The 19,129-nt window shown below is 40.7% G+C and overlaps 1 protein-coding gene across 1 annotated transcript in view; it reads right to left on the reverse strand.

Annotated features, from left to right (window-relative positions):
• Positions 1-19,129, reverse strand: part of LOC124132849 (RYamide receptor-like) — a 109,694-nt gene that overhangs the window by 957 nt on the left and 89,608 nt on the right. The window contains exon 3 of the mRNA XM_046496989.2: positions 1,143-1,549. Coding sequence (XP_046352945.2) covers positions 1,143-1,549 — 407 coding nt within the window. The remainder of the gene's footprint in view (positions 1-1,142; positions 1,550-19,129) is intronic.

Consider the following 19,129-nt stretch of genomic DNA (forward strand, 5'->3'; position numbering starts at 1 on the left):
TTGCGCAAGGTCGGTCTGACGTGACCCGTAATGGGATGTCCTCAGATCTTTGTTCAGCGGTAGCGAGAACTAAGATCTGATTTTTATGAGATTGGAACAAAACGAAATCTGAATTTCATTCATGTGAAATCAAAACGTCAACTCCAGAGAATAATCCATCCCGATTATCTGCCGGAACCGATTCCATTGGGTGTAAACGGCAAAATAGTGGTGGAAACTATGTGAACGGATCAGCGATGGCACCAGATGTAAGTTAAAGGTCGGCATGTCCTGAACACAACAAAACTTCCAAAACAATTTCTGAAACGTTAGTTCATTTCAATGATTCTGAATTTCGATCATGTGGGTCCTTAAGTAAAGGATACTTATAATACCTTGTCCTATTTTGGTCAATATGGATAAAACGTCCACGCCAGAGAATAATCAGTCTCGATGATCTTGCCTTTACAGTTTTCCAAAGGATTTTTTTATGGGAAACACCTCAACGATCTGTTTCTTAATTGAAAGATTGTACCATACTAACAGTTCCCTATCATACAAGAAGTCACTATAAATTGTCAGAGGGTAATTGTTTGGTCTTGAAACAAGACATCGTTTATTACTCTTGGCTCCTCTGTCGCACGCAAATCCAACAACAAAGGCGAAGAGCGTATGCCCATGACAGGCAATCAGAAATAATGCGGTACCCGCATGTAAGACAAAATGCGAAGGATGCCTGAATTGCATGGTATTTTCTCATGAAGACGGGGAAATCAGAACTAAATATGACTTCTTAAAGGAAAGCAATACGCGATCGTTAGTTTAGGTCAATTTCTGGAGAAATATCGTGAGGGCAATAAGGGAGTTATCCCTTGAGGCTCAGTTGTGCAACGATACCCAGCTTATTAACTCGCCATAGAACACTCGGCAATAAACGGTATTTCAGTTATATGTAAATGTTGGAGGCAGCCTGAAGCGATGCAGGTCGTAGACGTTTGCACTTTGGGCAAACCAACCAACATAATACTGCACGATACCAGAATCATTCTAACAAACCAATTCTCATAACAGAGGCGAATCTTTAAACTCCCGATCAGCGGATCTTACATGATTAAGGGAGACAACTCTTCAAGTAGAATGTTTCCTGCAAACAGAAGCCTCACCTGTGATATGAGTAGTATAAAGTAAGGCAGCCAGGATATGGCGAAAAGGGCAGCCACGAGTATGAACATCTTGACTATCTTCACCTGATGGCGGTAAATGAAGAACCCTCTGGGAGTGCTCTTCCTCCGCCTCGACCCATCACAAAGCCCGTGCTCTCGGAGAAAGTTCAGTATTCTCAAGTAGTTGCCCAGGATGAAGATGAGGGGGATGATATACGCCGTCAACAGCAGCACGAAGCCGTTGGAGATGGAGGCTGCCGAAGAGAAGGTGACTGACGCGCATGACGTGGCGGAGATGTTGTTGTCGTCTGAGACGCTGATGTAGACGGAGTACTCGATGACTGTGGGGATGATGACGACGGCTGCACCCATCCAGATTACTGGGATGATTTTTAAAGCTGCATGACCTACAAAAATGGCATTTATTTGTCATCACTGTTTGATAATGGTGCATTAGCACATGCTAATGATATAGTCGGAGTCGTACAATGGACTGTTTTAGTAGAGACTTCTTATGATTAAGGAAATGTTTTTCGTCCTTTTTATGTAGCTTTCTTCCAGTGTCTGAATAAACGCAGAGTGAACAAAACAGAAAGCAGAATTGTGAGTGAGTCATGTTTTATGCTACTTTGAACAGTATACCAGTTATATCATTGCGTGTCAGGATAATGTGGGGGAACATTTCATCCACGAGTACAGGTATGGTGCTGACAAGCCCAGAAACATAATCAGGGCGAACCTGGATTTGAACAAGCGATCAAGGTTTCTGGGGTCCGTAAGGGAGGCAACTCTGCACAACGAATTGCGGCGACTTTCGACGACTGGGCCACCCGTGTCCCAGTAAATATTTTTTGATTCGCGCAATGGTTTACCAACGAATGATTAACGGAAGATCCTTTCCTGATAACGTGACCGTTGAGTCTGCCTGATACAGCACGTTTAGCTGAGGTAACCAATCTCTCTGCTGCTCCCTGTAAACGATTTTAATTTTGACTTGTGGCTGTGGGTTGTAGCAAAGTGTTTTCCTTATTGATCGCCAATCCAAATCTGCATCGCACCTTATACGCTTCAGCAAACTGCTTCCTCGTGACCTAACGACAAAAGCAACATGATTCACTTCCTAAAACACTTAACTTAAAATACGAGGACGTACATTTTAGATCGTGGAACAATATATATAGCCATCGAGTTGGAAACCACGTGATCAAACCTCAATGATGGTGTTTATCGCTAGGAGAATGGAAATTTCTTGAAGAGCGCACTTTGCAATTTTTGTCATTACTGTAAGTAATATTTCTTATCGACGGAATGGCTTGTTTTCACTCAATAGTAATCGGCACGTGTGCAGCTGTCTTCATTCATCAATCTCCGCGTTATGCTTGTCGTAAAAGGCTACTTACGGGATCGTGTGGTCAGGCTCGCTGACTTGGTTGATGCATGTCGCCGTATCCCCAATGCGTGGATCGATGCTCATAAGGTCAATCACTGGATTGTCTGGTCCAGACTCGATCATTTACAGACCGCCGTCATATAGCTGGAATATTGCTGAGTGCGGCGTTTAACAACAAACAAACAAACCGCGTTATTTCGTGATTCTATTTCACGTGGCCAGGACTAAAGGATAAAAACAGTCGCCGAAAACACAACAATGACACCCGTATCAAATACATCACCATCGCATAACTATTAGTTCCTGTTTGTTTCACCCCATCAAACATGGATGTTTTCTTCCTTTTGCCCGGCAGTGTATTAACATGAAGTTGTTTAAAACACAGCGACCAGACTGTAGATGGACACGACAATACAGAAGATAGGCATGGAGTTGGTAATCTTGCACAGCACCACGCCTGAAACAAACATGTGGAATTGTTTTCTGATTTTCTGAAACAAGAATGATTTTGCCTGATTTTGTTTAAACATATCTGTTCTGGACGTATTTTTAACAATTGTAGATGAAACAGTTCAATGTTGTAGATATAACAGTTCATTGTTGGAGATATAACGGTTCAATGTTGTAGATATAACAGTTCAATGTTGTAGATATAACAGTTCAATGTTGTAGATATAACAGTTCATTGTTGTAGATATAACAGTTCATTGTTGTAGATGTAACAGTTCAATGTTGTGGATGTAACAGTTCAATGTTGTAGATATAACAGTTCAATGTTGTAGATTTAACAGTTCAATGTTGTACAGGTAACAGTTCAATGTTGTAGATATAACAGTTCAATGTTGTAGATATAACAGTTCAATGTTGTAGATGTAACAGTTCAATGTTGTACAGGTAACAGTTCAATGTTGTAGATATAACAGTTTAATGTTGTAGATATAACAGTTTAATGTTGTAGATGTAACAGTTCAATGTTGTAGATGTAACAGTTCAATGTTGTAGATGTAACAGTTCAATGTTGTAGATGTAACAGTTCAATGTTGTAGATTGAACAGTTTAATGTTGTAGATGTAACGGTTCAATGTTGTAGATATAACAGTTCAATGTTGGAGATATAACGGTTCAATGTCGTAGATATAACAGTTCAATGTTGTAGATATAACAGTTCAATGTTGTAGATGTAACAGTTCAATGTTGCAGATGTACATGTAACAGTTCAATGTTGTAGATGTAACAGTTTATTGTTATAGATGTAACAGTTCAATGTTGTAGATATAACAGTTCAATGTTGTAGATGTAACAGTTCAATGTTGTAGATATAACAGTTCAATGTTGTAGATGTAACAGTTCAATGTTGAAGATGAAACAGTTCAATGTTGTAGATGTAACAGTTCAATGTTGTACAGGTAACAGTTCAATGTTGTAGATATAACAGTTTAATGTTGTAGATATAACAGTTTAATGTTGTAGATGTAACAGTTCAATGTTGTAGATGTAACAGTTCAATGTTGTAGATGTAACAGTTCAATGTTGTAGATGTAACAGTTCAATGTTGTAGATTGAACAGTTTAATGTTGTAGATGTAACGGTTCAATGTTGTAGATATAACAGTTCAATGTTGGAGATATAACGGTTCAATGTTGTAGATATAATAGTTCAATGTTGTAGATATAACAGTTCAATGTTGTAGATATAACAGTTCATTGTTGTAGATGTAACAGTTCAATGTTGTAGATGTAACAGTTCAATGTTGTAGATATAGCAGTTCAATGTTGTAGATGTAACAGTTCAATGTTGTACAGGTAACAGTTCAATGTTGTAGATATAACAGTTTAATGTTGTAGATATAAGAGTTTAATGTTGTAGATGTAACAGTTCAATGTTGTAGATGTAACAGTTCAATGTTGTAGATGTAACAGTTCAATGTTGCAGATGTACATGTAACAGTTCAATGTTGTAGATGTAACAGTTTATTGTTATAGATGTAACAGTTCAATGTTGTAGATATAACAGTTCAATGTTGTAGATGTAACAGTTCAATGTTGTAGATATAACAGTTCAATGTTGTAGATGTAACAGTTCAATGTTGAAGATGAAACAGTTCAATGTTGTAGATGTAACAGTTCAATGTTGAAGATGTAACAGTTTAATGTTGTAGATGTAACAGTTCAATGTTGTAGATATAACAGTTCAATGTTGTAGATATTACAGTTCAATGTTGTAGATATAACGGTTCAATGTTGTAGATGTAACGGTTCAATGTTGTAGATGTAACAGTTCAATGTTGTACAGGTAACAGTTCAATTTTTGGAGATTTAACAGTTTAATGTTGTAGATATAACGGTTCAATGTTGTAGATGTAACAGTTCAATGTTGTAGATGTAACAGTTCAATGTTGTAGATTTAACAGTTCAATGTTGTAGATGTAACGGTTCAATGTTGTAGATATAACAGTTCAATGTTGGAGATATAACGGTTCAATGTTGTAGATGTAACAGTTCAATGTTGTAGATATAACAGTTCAATGTTGTAGATATAACAGTTCATTGTTGTAGATGTAACAGTTCAATGTTGTAGATGTAACAGTTCAATGTTGTAGATATAACAGTTCAATGTTGTAGATGTAACAGTTCAATGTTGTACAGGTAACAGTTCAATGTTGTAGATATAACAGTTTAATGTTGTAGATATAACAGTTTAATGTTGTAGATGTAACAGTTCAATGTTGTAGATGTAACAGTTCAATGTTGTAGATGTAACAGTTCAATGTTGTAGATGTAACAGTTCAATGTTGCAGATGTAACAGTTCAATGTTGTAGATGTAACAGTTTATTGTTATAGATGTAACAGTTCAATGTTGTAGATGTAACGGTTCAATGTTGTAGATATAACAGTTCAATGTTGGAGATGTATCAGTTCAATGTTGTAGATGTAACGGTTCAATGTTGTAGATGTAACAGTTCAATGTTGTAGATGTAACAGTTTAATGTTGTAGATGTAACGGTTCAATGTTGTAGATGTAACAGTTCAATGTTGAAGATGTAACAGTTCAATGTTGTAGATGTAACAGTTCAATGTTGAAGATGTAACAGTTTAATGTTGAAGATGTAACAGTTTAATGTTGTAGATGTAACAGTTCAATGTTGTAGATATAACAGTTCAATGTTGTAGATATAACAGTTCAATGTTGTAGATGTAACGGTTCAATGTTGTAGATGTAACGGTTCAATGTTGTAGATGTAACAGTTTAATGTTGTACAGGTAACAGTTCAATTTTGGAGATTTAACAGTTCAATGTTGTAGATGTAACAGTTCAATGTTGTAGATGTAACAGTTCAATGTTATAGATTTAACAGTTCAATGTTGTACAGGTAACAGTTCAATGTTGTACAGGTAATTGTTCACTGCCACATTAAGGTGATGTAGGTTACATATGTTTGAATATGCTTGTCCTGGTGTAAGTGTGAAGTCAGAAAGGGCTGTAGGCGCAAATCCTTTTGTGAACCAGTAACAGACAAGGTAATTATATAGTGACGATCTCTATTTCGCACAGGAAACTAATGCCAGACGCTACCGTGGCTGTTGACTCATATTTCTTCTTTTAAAGATCATTAATGAGGATGCTTGGGAACTGTATTCCTGGCAAATGGTCTTGCCAGGCGCTGAATCAATGATGAAGGTCTTCTGAATCAGTATGATAGACGCACTATTTACTCTCTCTTTTCACCCCGGAGTAGGAGGTGGGAAGCGGCGCAATAGGTTTCAATTGACCATACGTGGCGGTAAACTTAGATCGGCCTCATGAGGATGGTTGCTAATTGTGACTTGGCCGATTGTAGGTCATCTGGGATATTGCTGGCCGACCCAGAAACAATCATGTCTCTCCCCTTACACTGACTGCTGTGCGTGTCAGGGCAAACTGTTATCCTGAATGAGGATCCCACTGCAGGCTTTCTATTGATAATGCACTGTTGAATAACATTTAGGAACGTCCCAACATACTCATTATAAGAACGAACTGAAGTGTGACGAGTGTGAAGTCCTGGGTATTGACATTTATTTGTCACTGAAATATAAACAAGCGTTTCTATAATTATAAGAAATATCTGCTAAAGCTGTCCATTGTAATATTCCGACTATTTAAAAAATAAACGACGAGTTGAAGTTGGTTATCGTACAATTTTATTGTTAAAGGAAACACACATCCTCCCACACCGAACACCTTGAAGATGAACGAACTGTGTTTTGAAATTGGACCAATTCAATTTGGGACCCAGCGCTCCTACTGTAGTCCTCGGACAAGCACGCACGCACACTCAGAAAAATAAGAAAAATGTAGATTTCATTAATCACACAATATCACACCTTAGACCCACTGCTACTACACTTCGCTGGTGTTAGATGACAGCAAGGATGAGGACATAGATCACTCTCTCTCTATCTAACTATCTATCTCTCTCTCTCTCTGACACACACCACACAAACACAGACACACACACACACACACAGACACACACACACAGACACACACACACACATACACACACACACACACACACACACAGGGAGAAGTCAATTTATAATAGTTAAAGCCAGGGAATATTCAGCCTCCATTCTCCCAGGAAACAGGTTCCTTTGGCCTTACGACGGTGTCCTCTAAACAATCCAGTCTGGACCAGACAATACAGTGACAGCAAATCTCGGCCAGACAATCAAGTGACACGATAGCGCGTATACTGATTTTGTTGAAACTAAAAACGATGTGTTAACTATGAAACCCCGAGAATAGTTTTGTGTCGCGACAAGTCAACATCAAAATCGTTTATAAGGAGCAGCACGGAGATATGGTTACCACAGCTAGTTCCACCCGGCAGCTTGAGTAGAACAAGAGGTCTGCTGCATGTCCGGTTAGTCTGGCCCATTGTACTCTGAAACTGATCACCTCATGCAGTGAGTCTGGCCCATTGTACTCTGAACCCGATCACCTCATGCAGTGAGTGTTTGTATTATTCCGCATTCGGCAATATTTAAATATAAATTGTCAATGCGAGAGACTAGATAAATGTTACTGGGCCTATGATAAAACTCAAGGACTTCCGTCCATGGTCAGGCACGCTGACTTGGTTGATGCATGTCATCGATCCCAATTGCGTGGATCGATGCTCATGATGTCAATCACTGGATTGTCTGGTCCAGACTCGATTATTTACAGACCGCCGTCATATAGCTGGAATATTGCTGAGCGTGGCGTTAAACAACAATCAAACAAACAAACAAACAAAACTTCCGTCCACCAGTCGAAACATTGATCCTGTTCAAGGACATACATATTGTCAATGCAAGTGAACAAATGAACGATACTGGGCTCATGATGAAACTCCGTCGGCCTTTACAAGAAAAACTAGTGGTTTGGAAAATATGGTCAGGGGTAAACGCAGATGGGTCTGATGGCACACACTCAGACAATACAGGATCACAGAGCTTGACTATTCAATTCCCGGTTTTTTGTCGGCTTTTACAACATAAAGGACTGGGGACCTGTATTTATCTTGACTCCCCCGGGTAATCGCGGTCAGTGAGTGAGTATACTCTTTGTCGTTTTAGTATCTTTGTCGTTGTAGTAAATATTCTCGTTAGGTCACGACCGGAGACAAGAACTGTCTTAGGGGTCAAAGCTCAACGCTTTAGCCACTCTGCTACCGGACCGCCCCCTCTAGCAGTGAACAGCGTTCTGTGATGGCTTGACATTGTGACAAGACGAACAACTGTTTAAGTGATAAACGATAAACTGAATACATGTGATTCACGTTCACCCACTAACACACATTGAGCCATTGATCAAATCCTGTTCTTATGATGAACATACAGATGTCCATTGCGAAATGCAAATGCGCGGGTTAATCGTCTGTTTATTCCATATTCCCTGGAGCGTCAGCTGTCAGTCTATCACAGATATGCGTTCCACGATAACAGTCGAAGAGTAGAAAGAAGGGACTGATCTAATCCGAACTGGAGTACACCTTATATACAACACTGCTTCCAAGACTCTTGCGACCCATAAATAAGCAATCAGCGCTGGACAGACTCGCAAATCTAGTCTTTGACTCGCTTGTGTCCTCTTGTTATCTTTAACACAATACTTCAGTTTCTGATGACAATCACAGTTCCGTTGCCTAGCAGCTGCAGATATCAGGCCATCACAGTATTCACTGGATGTCAATGGGCTTGGTGTATTGTCACAGGTGTCAGCGAGCGAAATGATCCCGGTATACGGAATCCCAGGAGGGACATTGTCGTTAATCTTGACACATTTTGCTTGTTTTTGTAGGGACAACAACACGATAGTGTCCCTTCAAGGATTCCATACCTTGGTGATTTACAACCGTCTCAGCACAACCAGTCACGTGTTGTATTCAAATGCATGATTTTTAGCAAAACAATATTTTTGTCTTGCTTAAGTGAGTGAGAGGTGGGGGGGTTGGTTGGTTCGTAAAGTATATGTTACAGGCAGGGGTTTATGAGGAACTACCTTCATGCATATTTTGTCTGCATTTTGATTAAATGTTTATTACATTTATATTATCTTTTCTTAGAACTGACCGACTGAAACCCATCCTATTATTTTCAATGGACCCCGCTAACATGTAATGTCTCATGATCCCCGCTCTCATTTGCAACATATCAACTGCAATTTTGTATCTCGATTTCAATATGTAAGACGCCATTCTCCAAGTAGGTCGATAGTCTCCTTATGAAATAGCGCTATGGGGAATAACTGTAAATTTGTTCTCTGCCGTCTGTTATTTTTTTATGAATGTGAAAAATAAAGGAAGTAAAATAAAAATTGGGCATTTTACCGTTATTCTTACTCTTTGGGCTCTGAGAACATAAACTAACATAGAGGTCAACCCATGTCCCCCTTGAGCCGGCTGGACAACTTATAATGACCGCCGGCATGTACCTATAGCCATGGCCATGTGGCACACAATACGTCCCCGCGACCACGACCGGTATTAACATTTGTGCCAGAGAGAATGAACATATGTTCTATGTAATTGTAACCTGTTAGTTTCCTTTTGACAAATATAGAACGTTAACGCCAGGGAATATCTGTGGAAATAGATTCCACTGGGCAAACAAAGTATTGAAAATCCCCTTCTCCTACCAACAGCCGCCAGCAGTAGCTGTTACTAATTCATTGCACTGCGTGTTTCCACTTGATACAGATTCTCGATGTTCACTAATTGATGAGTTAAAGAGGTACCCTTGGGGCTTGTCACAGTCCGAAAGAGGACGGCGAAATGAGGTTTTAAGTCATGTCATTATCCTTTCATGTCTAAAGCCCGCCATTTTTGTTACATTGACAGGTACATCGGAAGCGATCAGCATGCATTTCATTCTGGTGTGTTATAGTGCTGGATGCAAATGACTACAGGGCTAGGTGTTCCCCGTAGTAATATGACTGGAGTATTTCGGCCAAAACCCAACTCACTCACTCAAAATACAAGGATTCAGTTATAATGTACAATGTAATTTCATATTGGCACCAGTTAAATCTTTGGAATATTTTACAGTGATGGAACTAGACACCCCATCGCTTATTTTTAAAATAACATATACTGAACAACAAAAGTTCCTGTGACATTGAATAAGATTTAATGCAAAGTTATGATTTTAACCAACTCTGAAACAATTTCGGTTTGCAACAGATAAAAGACCCCTGTAAGTGTTCAAATGGTTTAATTTGTCATACTGACTTCAGAAAATGCGTGATTTAAAAAAAACCCATGAACATGCCAAAATGTTAATTTACAAATTAATAGCGTGTGTATCCACCTCTGGTTGCGATGCAAGCAACACATCTTCGTCTCATGGAATGGACCAGGCGTCGCACAAAGTCCTGTGGGATATCTGTTCATATCTGCTGGAGCATGTTTCGAAGTTCCTGGAGTGTCTGTGGAACACGTGGTTGACGTCGAAGGCGCCGATCCATCTCATCCCACATGTGCTCGATTGGTGAGAGATCAGGGGAGCGAGCCGGCCAGGGGATGACAATCACGTTGAGAATCCTGAGAATCCTGAACAAGTCGAACAATTTGAGGCTGGGTGTTGTCATGTTGAATGGAAGTACCTGGGCCATGACGACGCAAAAACGGTAGAACAACAGGGGCGATGATCTCGTCGCGGTAGCGCTGTCCATTGAGATTTCCCTCTACCACCATCAAACGGGTCCTCTGTCTTGCTGTAATCCCACCCCATACCATAACGCTGCCGCCTCCGAACCGATCTTCTTCCATGACACAATGATTGACGTAACGTTCACCTCGACGTCGGTACACTGGAATCCGTCCATCGCTGTGACTGAGGTGAAAACGAGACTCGTCAGTGAATAGAACTTGTCCCCACTGCATGGCCGTCCAGCGTAGTCGCCGTCTGCACCACTGTAGACGTGCTTGACGGTGGTTTCCTGTCAAAATGGTACGTCTGGCGGGTCTTCTGGCGACAATCCCTGCACATCTGAGGCGACGACGTACGGTTTGTGAAGATATTCGTCGACGGCCAGGGATGCTTCTTGCAGTCACTGTTGCTGGCTGGAATCGATTTCGTAGGTGTGTTGTCGATTATTGGCTACGCGTGGCCTTCCAACCCGAGGATGGTCTCTGACTGCATTCGTCTATTGCCAACGTTGCCATAAACACCAAATGGTGTTTCTGTGGACGTTAAATTGTCTTGCAAAATCAAGTTGACTCGATCCTGCTTCACGCATACCAATGACTCGCAGACGCTCATTTTCGGACAGCCGTGGCATTTCGTAATGTTGAATAATTGCGTAATTTTGTTGTTTTTCTGAGTGGTTGTCAGCACGATGCCAAACAATGCATATAGGATCCCGTTAACGCACATGTTTTTATACCCATTCTTATGTAGTGAAATGCATGGGTCCTGCATAAAAGTCAACTTTTGCATGGAATGCATGCTTTTCTGTAGCAGTTGCGTTTTTGTGACTTGATTCCATACATGTACTACAATATTGAAAACCAAACTTTACTTGTTTGAAAAATACACTAAAATATTGGTGTCACAGGAACCTTTGTTGTTGAGTATATATACCCTCCTTTGCCCCCACACACATGCACGCACGCACGCACGCACACACAGACACGCGCACGAACATGCAGTCACACAGAGACTCGCACGCAGAAACACACACACACGAACACAGACACACAGACACACACACACACACACACACACACACACACACACACACACACACACACACACACACATATTGAGACAATTTATATAGTCAACGCCAGAGAACATTCAGCCTCCATTCTTCCACGAAACAGGTTCCTTTGGGCGTAAAAGTCAAAAGAGCGGTGAAAATTATATTAATGGATCACTGAAAATCAGTCATGACAACGGGTGCTCGCGAAAAGGGTATATAAGACGTGATGTTTGAGGGACAAACTTGCTGGGGTTTACGAAAGGGAATACGTGGATAGGCCAAAACATACAGGTACGTCAGTGTATAATTAACAAGTTAGAAAGAAACAGTAAATTTTCGTCTTTTATCACGCAAATGTCAAACAAATTCCAAACTCTGTTCACTCTATAAATCCGAAATGTCACCACAAAGAATCGCCTACTGAAGCACGGGGCCTAAAGGACAGTCTTGCCCAGTAAGTATGGGTTAATACCACATCAAGGTACATATGGCGGTTTGAAGAGTGTTATCGATAATGTCAACAACGATCTATGACGTCATTCTTTGCAGTCAAGTTATCTGTGATAGTCTGTGGAGAATTCTTCAAGTTCATTTATGTGGTGGACAGATTGTCAACATAAAAAGTCAATACAAAAGAATAGCTTCAGGAGCCCCCGATATAGATTCCATTTAGCGTAAAGGGCAAAAAAGCAGTGATGAGACCAGGTGTTCGAGGAAAAAAACAGCCGATTTAACATGGCCTCCTTTCTAAAAGATCGCCTCCGCCCGGAGACCGGAAGGTCCGGGGTTCGATCCAAGGGAGCGTCATATCAAAAGACGTTAAAAAGATGGTACTTGTTCTGACCCTGACTGGCGCTCGGCTGAAACAAGGACTGGCTGGCTCGGAGTAGTAGTGTGTCTGAGTGGGGTCTGAGTGGGGATAAATCGACATAATTCCGGACTAATACAAACAGCCACACGCACGCACGCACGCACACACGCACACATTCACACACAATATGACCCCACAATGAATCTATGAATTAGATGTATTGAAGATGACGACATTATCAAAGTGCTGCAATCTGTTCAGTTCAGGGTGTTCATTGGCTATAAAAATCCAGTTACCACCCTTGCCGAACTAGGCAGGAATAATGGAGTTTGGACTTGGCACATTTCGGTCTATTGCAGGATTTGTTAAGTCTGTGTACCGTCAACTCGTTGTCAACAAATATTATCCAAACCCTTTCATGTTTTTTATCCAGGTGCTCACGTGATTGGATGCGATTCGCGAAGTAAGATCCGTTTTTTTATAATATAGATTTTGATTATCGATCTGATCGTCTTGACTGGGGACCGCCATTTTGTTTTAAGTTAATGCAAGTTATATGAGAGGTTGAATCTGATTGGTCAATAGGAGGGACATAGAAGGGACATAATGCAAGATAGTGATTTGAAATGTTCAAGACATATGACAGATACATATGGTTGACTTGAGAGCACTTTTTGTCCATTTATCCCATTTCCAGACTACTTGTATGTATACATACTGCGATAGCCCGTCGTAATAATGATAAAATAAAGGTATCTGACTATCGCTAGAGTGAGTGAGTGTTTGTTCGTTGGATTGTTGCTTAACTCAGCACTATTCCAGCTATATGACGGTGGTCTGTAAATACTCGAGTATGGACCCGGCAATCCAGTGACTGGCATCATGAGCATCGATCTACGCAATTGGGATACGATGAAATGCATCAACCAAGTCAGCGACCACCAGATCCCGTTAGTCGCCTCTTACAGCAAGCATGGGTTGCTGAAGACCATCACGGCTCTTCACGGGTGTGCTAGAGTGAGTGAATGGTAATGTTCTTGCGCCACTTTTAGCAATATTCCAGCAATATCACGGCGGGGGCACCAGAAATGGGCTTCACATATTGTGCTTATGTGAGGAATCGAACCCGTGCCTTCGGCGTGACGAGCTCACGCTTTTACCACTAGGCTACCCGACCGCCCCGAGTACAGCTGGACAGTACTAGGTCACACTGCTAGAGCTCTTCATTGTAATGATTTGAATGAAAAGGTTGATCTTAGTAACTAGTTTATTACTGTCGTGCTACTTGAGGTTACATCAAGAGAAACTTAATTCAAATGCGTAATATATATCTGCCATCAATACTCCGTTACTAAATGCTTAGAACATCAATCAATTGTTACGACCGCTATGGAAAGATTTCAGTTATTTACTTCAGTGAACTGGGAATGATGAAACGAACGAACATTAATCTTAGGCGCACTCTTTTAAAGTCTTTTTTTAATTTGAAATTTGGTTTGAGTATCGTCTTTTTCTTAATTAAGTGTTTAACCTGACTCCCATGTAGCCCTTTCGAAGACCTACCGATAAAGTACACCATAAGTTAGGTGATAGGTACAGGAGAAAGCCAGATGTATGAAAGTATGAATCTTCGTTTAAATATACACTCTTCAAAAAAAGAAACGCATAGGTGTTGTGAGAATTCGAATTAGATTTTTTCCCCAGCAATCGTCATAAAGACAATTCTTATGTTTCATTCCCGTTAATCATGTCATGTTTGTTGTGGATTGCACGCAAACATATCTCAAAATGTTTTTTTGTAAACGTTTATCAGCAAAAATGCAAAGGATGCACGGAAATTGCTTTCGGAAAAGGTTTTCAGCACAATGCACGTGCAAAATGTTGGAAACAAGAGTAGAGACACTGACTATAAAAGACCGTACAAAATTCATCAGTTCATTACGAATTTTCTTAGGTGAACGGAGATCGAAAAATGCCAAGATTAATTGCAACTGACCGAAATATCGCCATTGGACGTTTGGAAGCAGGGAAGTCCCAGTCTGCCGTTGCAAGACACTTCAACGTTCACCAAAGCACCATATCTGGACTATGGGATCGATATACCCGCACTAATTTGACTCAAGATCATCCCAGAAGTGGAAACCAAGAGTGACCACCCCTGCTCAGGATCGGTACATCCAGTTGCATCACCTTCGTAAGAATTTCCGACCAAACCATCAAAAATCGTCTGAGGGAAGTGGGAATTCGAGCTAGACGACCGAAAGTTGGACCTGTCTTGCGACGTCTACACCGTCAACGACGTGTCCGGTGGTGCAATAGAGTACGGGATCTCAGGAACTGGCGACGCGTTTGGTTCAGCAATGAGTCACGTTTTCTTCACGACGGGATGGAAGATAACGTGTATACCGACGTCGACATGAACGTTTTGTGTCGAACTGCGTTAAACAGGTGGAACGATTTGGTGGAGGGAGTGTCGTGGTGTGGGGAGCCATATCCTACACGGGTATATCACAGTTAGTGGTTGTCCCGGGCAATCTTACAGCAAACCGATACATAGACCAAATTCTGCGTCCTCACTTCCTCCCAACTTTGGACCGCCAGAGGGAGCTGTTTCAACATGACAACGCTCGGCCCCACGCAGCACGTGCAACAGTTAATTTCCTTGTTAATGAGAACATCAATGTCCTTCCATGGCCGTCCAAATCGCCTGATCTCAACCCGATTAAACATTTGTGGGACGAACTTGATCGATGCGTCCATCAACGTCACCACACACTGGCAAAACTCGCCAACGCCTTACAAGAGGTGGTGTGACCATGTACTGACCATGACGCCCCCTTGTGGCTACACATGTGCAATGACTGAACTGAATTAATGCTGACAATGACGACAATGATTTTGTGGATCACTGTGTCTAATTTCATTTGATTGTGTTCACGCATATTCTGTGTAGATACTTTTCCATCCGCTTAATAAATATCCTTGTTGTTTAACTATGCGTTTCTTTTTTTGAAGAGTGTAACAAGTATGGATCGTTGTTTGAATGTATCAAGTATTAACATGTTTTTGCAAGTAACAACTTTATGAATCTTTGCTTGAATTCAAGTATAAATCATGAATGTCAAGAACGATATATACGTGTCTGTCTTGTTACTGTGGCCATATGTATACTCTACAAGCTGGATCATACCAGCATTGCAGAGGTAGCAGATGGACACATAAGATATTACTGGTGCATAAAAAAACGTTTATTTAAAAGGGCTAATGCCGGTATCCCTGGAATACAATATGAATATAAACCGTCAACGCCAGAGAATAACCAGTCTCGATTATCGGCGGAAACAGATTCCACTGGGCGTAAAAGGCAAAATTGTAGTGAAAGTTAATAAATGGATCACTGGAAATCAGTGTGTTCTTGAAAGGAGAAAACATGTCATGCATGCCCTACCGGTAGCGCCAGTACTCACACAATTTACGTGAAATGTTTGTTTGTTGCCTGACGCCGCCCAGGAGTATTCCTGTTAACTAACTAGACAATCAACTGAAAGCTCAAAGGCATTTAGAGTTTAAAGCTTTGTTTTTATAACCCAGGGACCTTATCATCGATGTAAACTTCACGTCAAATTTTGAGCCAGTCCATTTCCAATCGAGGTGAAACAAAATGTATGAGGAGAACAAGGCTTTTGTTGCTGCCATGGCAACCTCCTGCCAGGAGCAACCAAAGAGGAGGACATATGGCCAGCTGGACAGTCGATTTGCCACAGACATGGAGCGATTGCAAAGTCAAGGGATCACCGTTATGGAATTTGTAGATGAGGTGTCAGTATGTATTCATTTCAGACTTAGTTATGTATGACGCATGCATCAAGTCCCTTCTTATTTAACGAAAGTGGATATATTTTATTATGCAATGATATACTGGGACAACAAACATATTAATTCCCCAAATTGATGTCGATATTATACACGAGGGGCGTTCAATAAGTTTTGCAACTTGGGCATTTGTGTTTACACAAACAATGTCACCTTGCGACAGGTGTGACACAAGTCATAACATCAGGTTGACACGTGTCATAACAAGTTCCAGACACAACAACAAGTTAGATGTGATGGCTTTATTTACCTAAGGGTGGTTACAATCATGGATTCTCTCAAACCTGAACAACGCGCTTTAATAAAGTTCCTTACCAAGGAGGGATGCAAAGCAAAAGAAATCCATATGCGAATTATGTGAATGTGGATTCGAACAGTTAAATCACCCACCCTACAGCCAAGACTTAGCCCCCAGTGATTATTTCCTGTTTCGGCAACTGAAATCTGCCCTACGTGGAAGACGCTTCCAGGATGACGAGGATATAAAGGCTGCCATAGAGGCGTGGTTAGAGGACCAATCTGCGGATTTCTATAAAAGTGGTATTAAAAGCTTGGAGGACAAATGGAATGAGTGTATTGAGGTGAATGGAGACTATATTGAAAAATAAAAGTGCAAAAGATATTCTGCGACTTGGTCTAACATTAAAGTTGCAAAACTTATTGAACACCCCTCGTATATATACTCTGCCAAGAAAGAGCAAAAGTGATTTTAGATGTAAATGTTATACATGTATATCATATTAATAATCAACAGATGGTTATCAATTGTTCAAAGTTGGCACACATCATTCTCATTGACCCAGGTTCCATATGGCACACAGTAGATAGTTGATTTCAAGGTGAAGGTCATCTGTTCTCAATATCTTTTATGGCCACCATTACAGTCCCAAACTGACTGGCTTCGTAATCACACGGAAGCAATCAGATCCTGAATTGTGGCCTGGGAAATGTTCACCCAGCTCTTGTGGCAACTGTTGGAGGTTCTGTGATTGTTGCTGACATGCTCGCAGTCGATCCAGTGCATCCCATGCATGTTCGATTGGGTTTTAATCTGGAGACCTGGAGGGCCATGGCAGGAACTGGATGTTGTGAATCCTGTAAAAAGTAGTCAGTCTTGCCGTGTGATGTCGGGGGTTGTCTTGTTGGAAAATGACGTTCGCTTGTTGCATAATGGGAAGGACGTGTAACGTTGTGCCGTTAAATTCACCAGAACGTACACCAAGTTAGTTTTGACAATCTAGGAGATGGCTTCCCACGTCATCAAACTATCACAACCAAGGCTGTCCACTTCCTGTATGTAGTTTCGTGCATAACGTTCCCCCCGTGACGCCTGTAAACACGACGTCTACAATCCGCAAGGAGAAGCATAAAACGTGACTCATCACTGAATCAAACTTGTCTTCATCGCAGTTGTGGCCATGCCCTGTCACCATGACACAATTGACGTCGTAGCCGACGATACACGTCCTTCAAAATGACACCTCAAACTGGTCTTCTAGCGCAAATACCTTCAGCGCGTAAACGGTTCCTAACTCCTCACTGTCTGGGCTGAAAATCTGGTATTGCTAGCTGGTGTAAGTGACGTAGCCTTATGAATCTGTTCTGTGCTCTAGTAGTAATGAGTGGTCGACCGGATCTGGAAAGGTCCCGTGTGTCTGATAACGGTTCCAGTCTTGTAATGGTGTTTGGTGCTACGTAGAAAAAAACCTGGCTATGGCTGAAGATGATTCTCCTGTTTGCAGTCGTGGTATGTTTTTGCTGGGAACTTGAAAACCCAACGTTGTTCTAGCCCAACAAGTGATGTTGCAATTGCAAGTCATGTGGTTGTGTATCTTGTCACCAAATTTCTGCAGTACTTCATTCTTTCAACACAATTCAATCCCAATCCATGCAGAAAGGACCAGTTCATGTTTGGTATTAATTTTGTATGGATGTTGGCAACATTCTGTCAGATATTTACGATTTTACTACTCTTGCGTTTCTTTTTCGAAGAGATTATTCGTTTTCAATTAAGGAGGTAGTTAATCAAAGTTAGGAAAATCTGTAAGGTAACAAACACTGTTATCTACATATACAGTGTCAGGGTTTCATGGAGTTGCCTCCCTCCAACAACAACAACAACAAAACAAAACAAACAACAACACAAAATATAAACAAAACAAAGAAAAGACAACAACAAAAGACAATATCAAAACAAAATTCAAACAAAAAACAACATATTAACGAAAACAACTAAACAAAACTATAACAACATTTAAGAAACTAGACATAAACAAAACAAAAAGAAAGATATGTTAATGCCATTCCTTGCCAAGCCCCCAATATGGAATAGGTAGAAAGTATTTCGAGTCTGATATTCTGGCCACACGTGACCATTGGTCGGGCACGTGGTACGTAACGTGCACAGGAGAAGGTTGCGCTCCTAATTTCCAACACAGTAATGTAATCATCCTACTCTAAATAATCTGAAACTAATTAGGTATCGAACATCCAATTAGGAGTCTACTGGGTTTTTTCACTCATTAAGTTCGTCACTGTTCACGTCCATGTTTGCAATGTGCTGGTAAAATAGTTCTTGATTGCGACCAAATATTTTAAAAACCAACAGGACCAAGAAAATTGCTACGAAACACATGTTGCCTTGTTTCTAACATCACTAACTAGTCATACCGAACATGCTT

This window comes from Haliotis rufescens, unplaced genomic scaffold (assembly GCF_023055435.1).
Source record: "Haliotis rufescens isolate VD_foot unplaced genomic scaffold, xgHalRufe1.0.p SCAF_11, whole genome shotgun sequence".
Taxonomy (NCBI): Eukaryota; Metazoa; Mollusca; class Gastropoda; order Lepetellida; family Haliotidae; genus Haliotis; species Haliotis rufescens.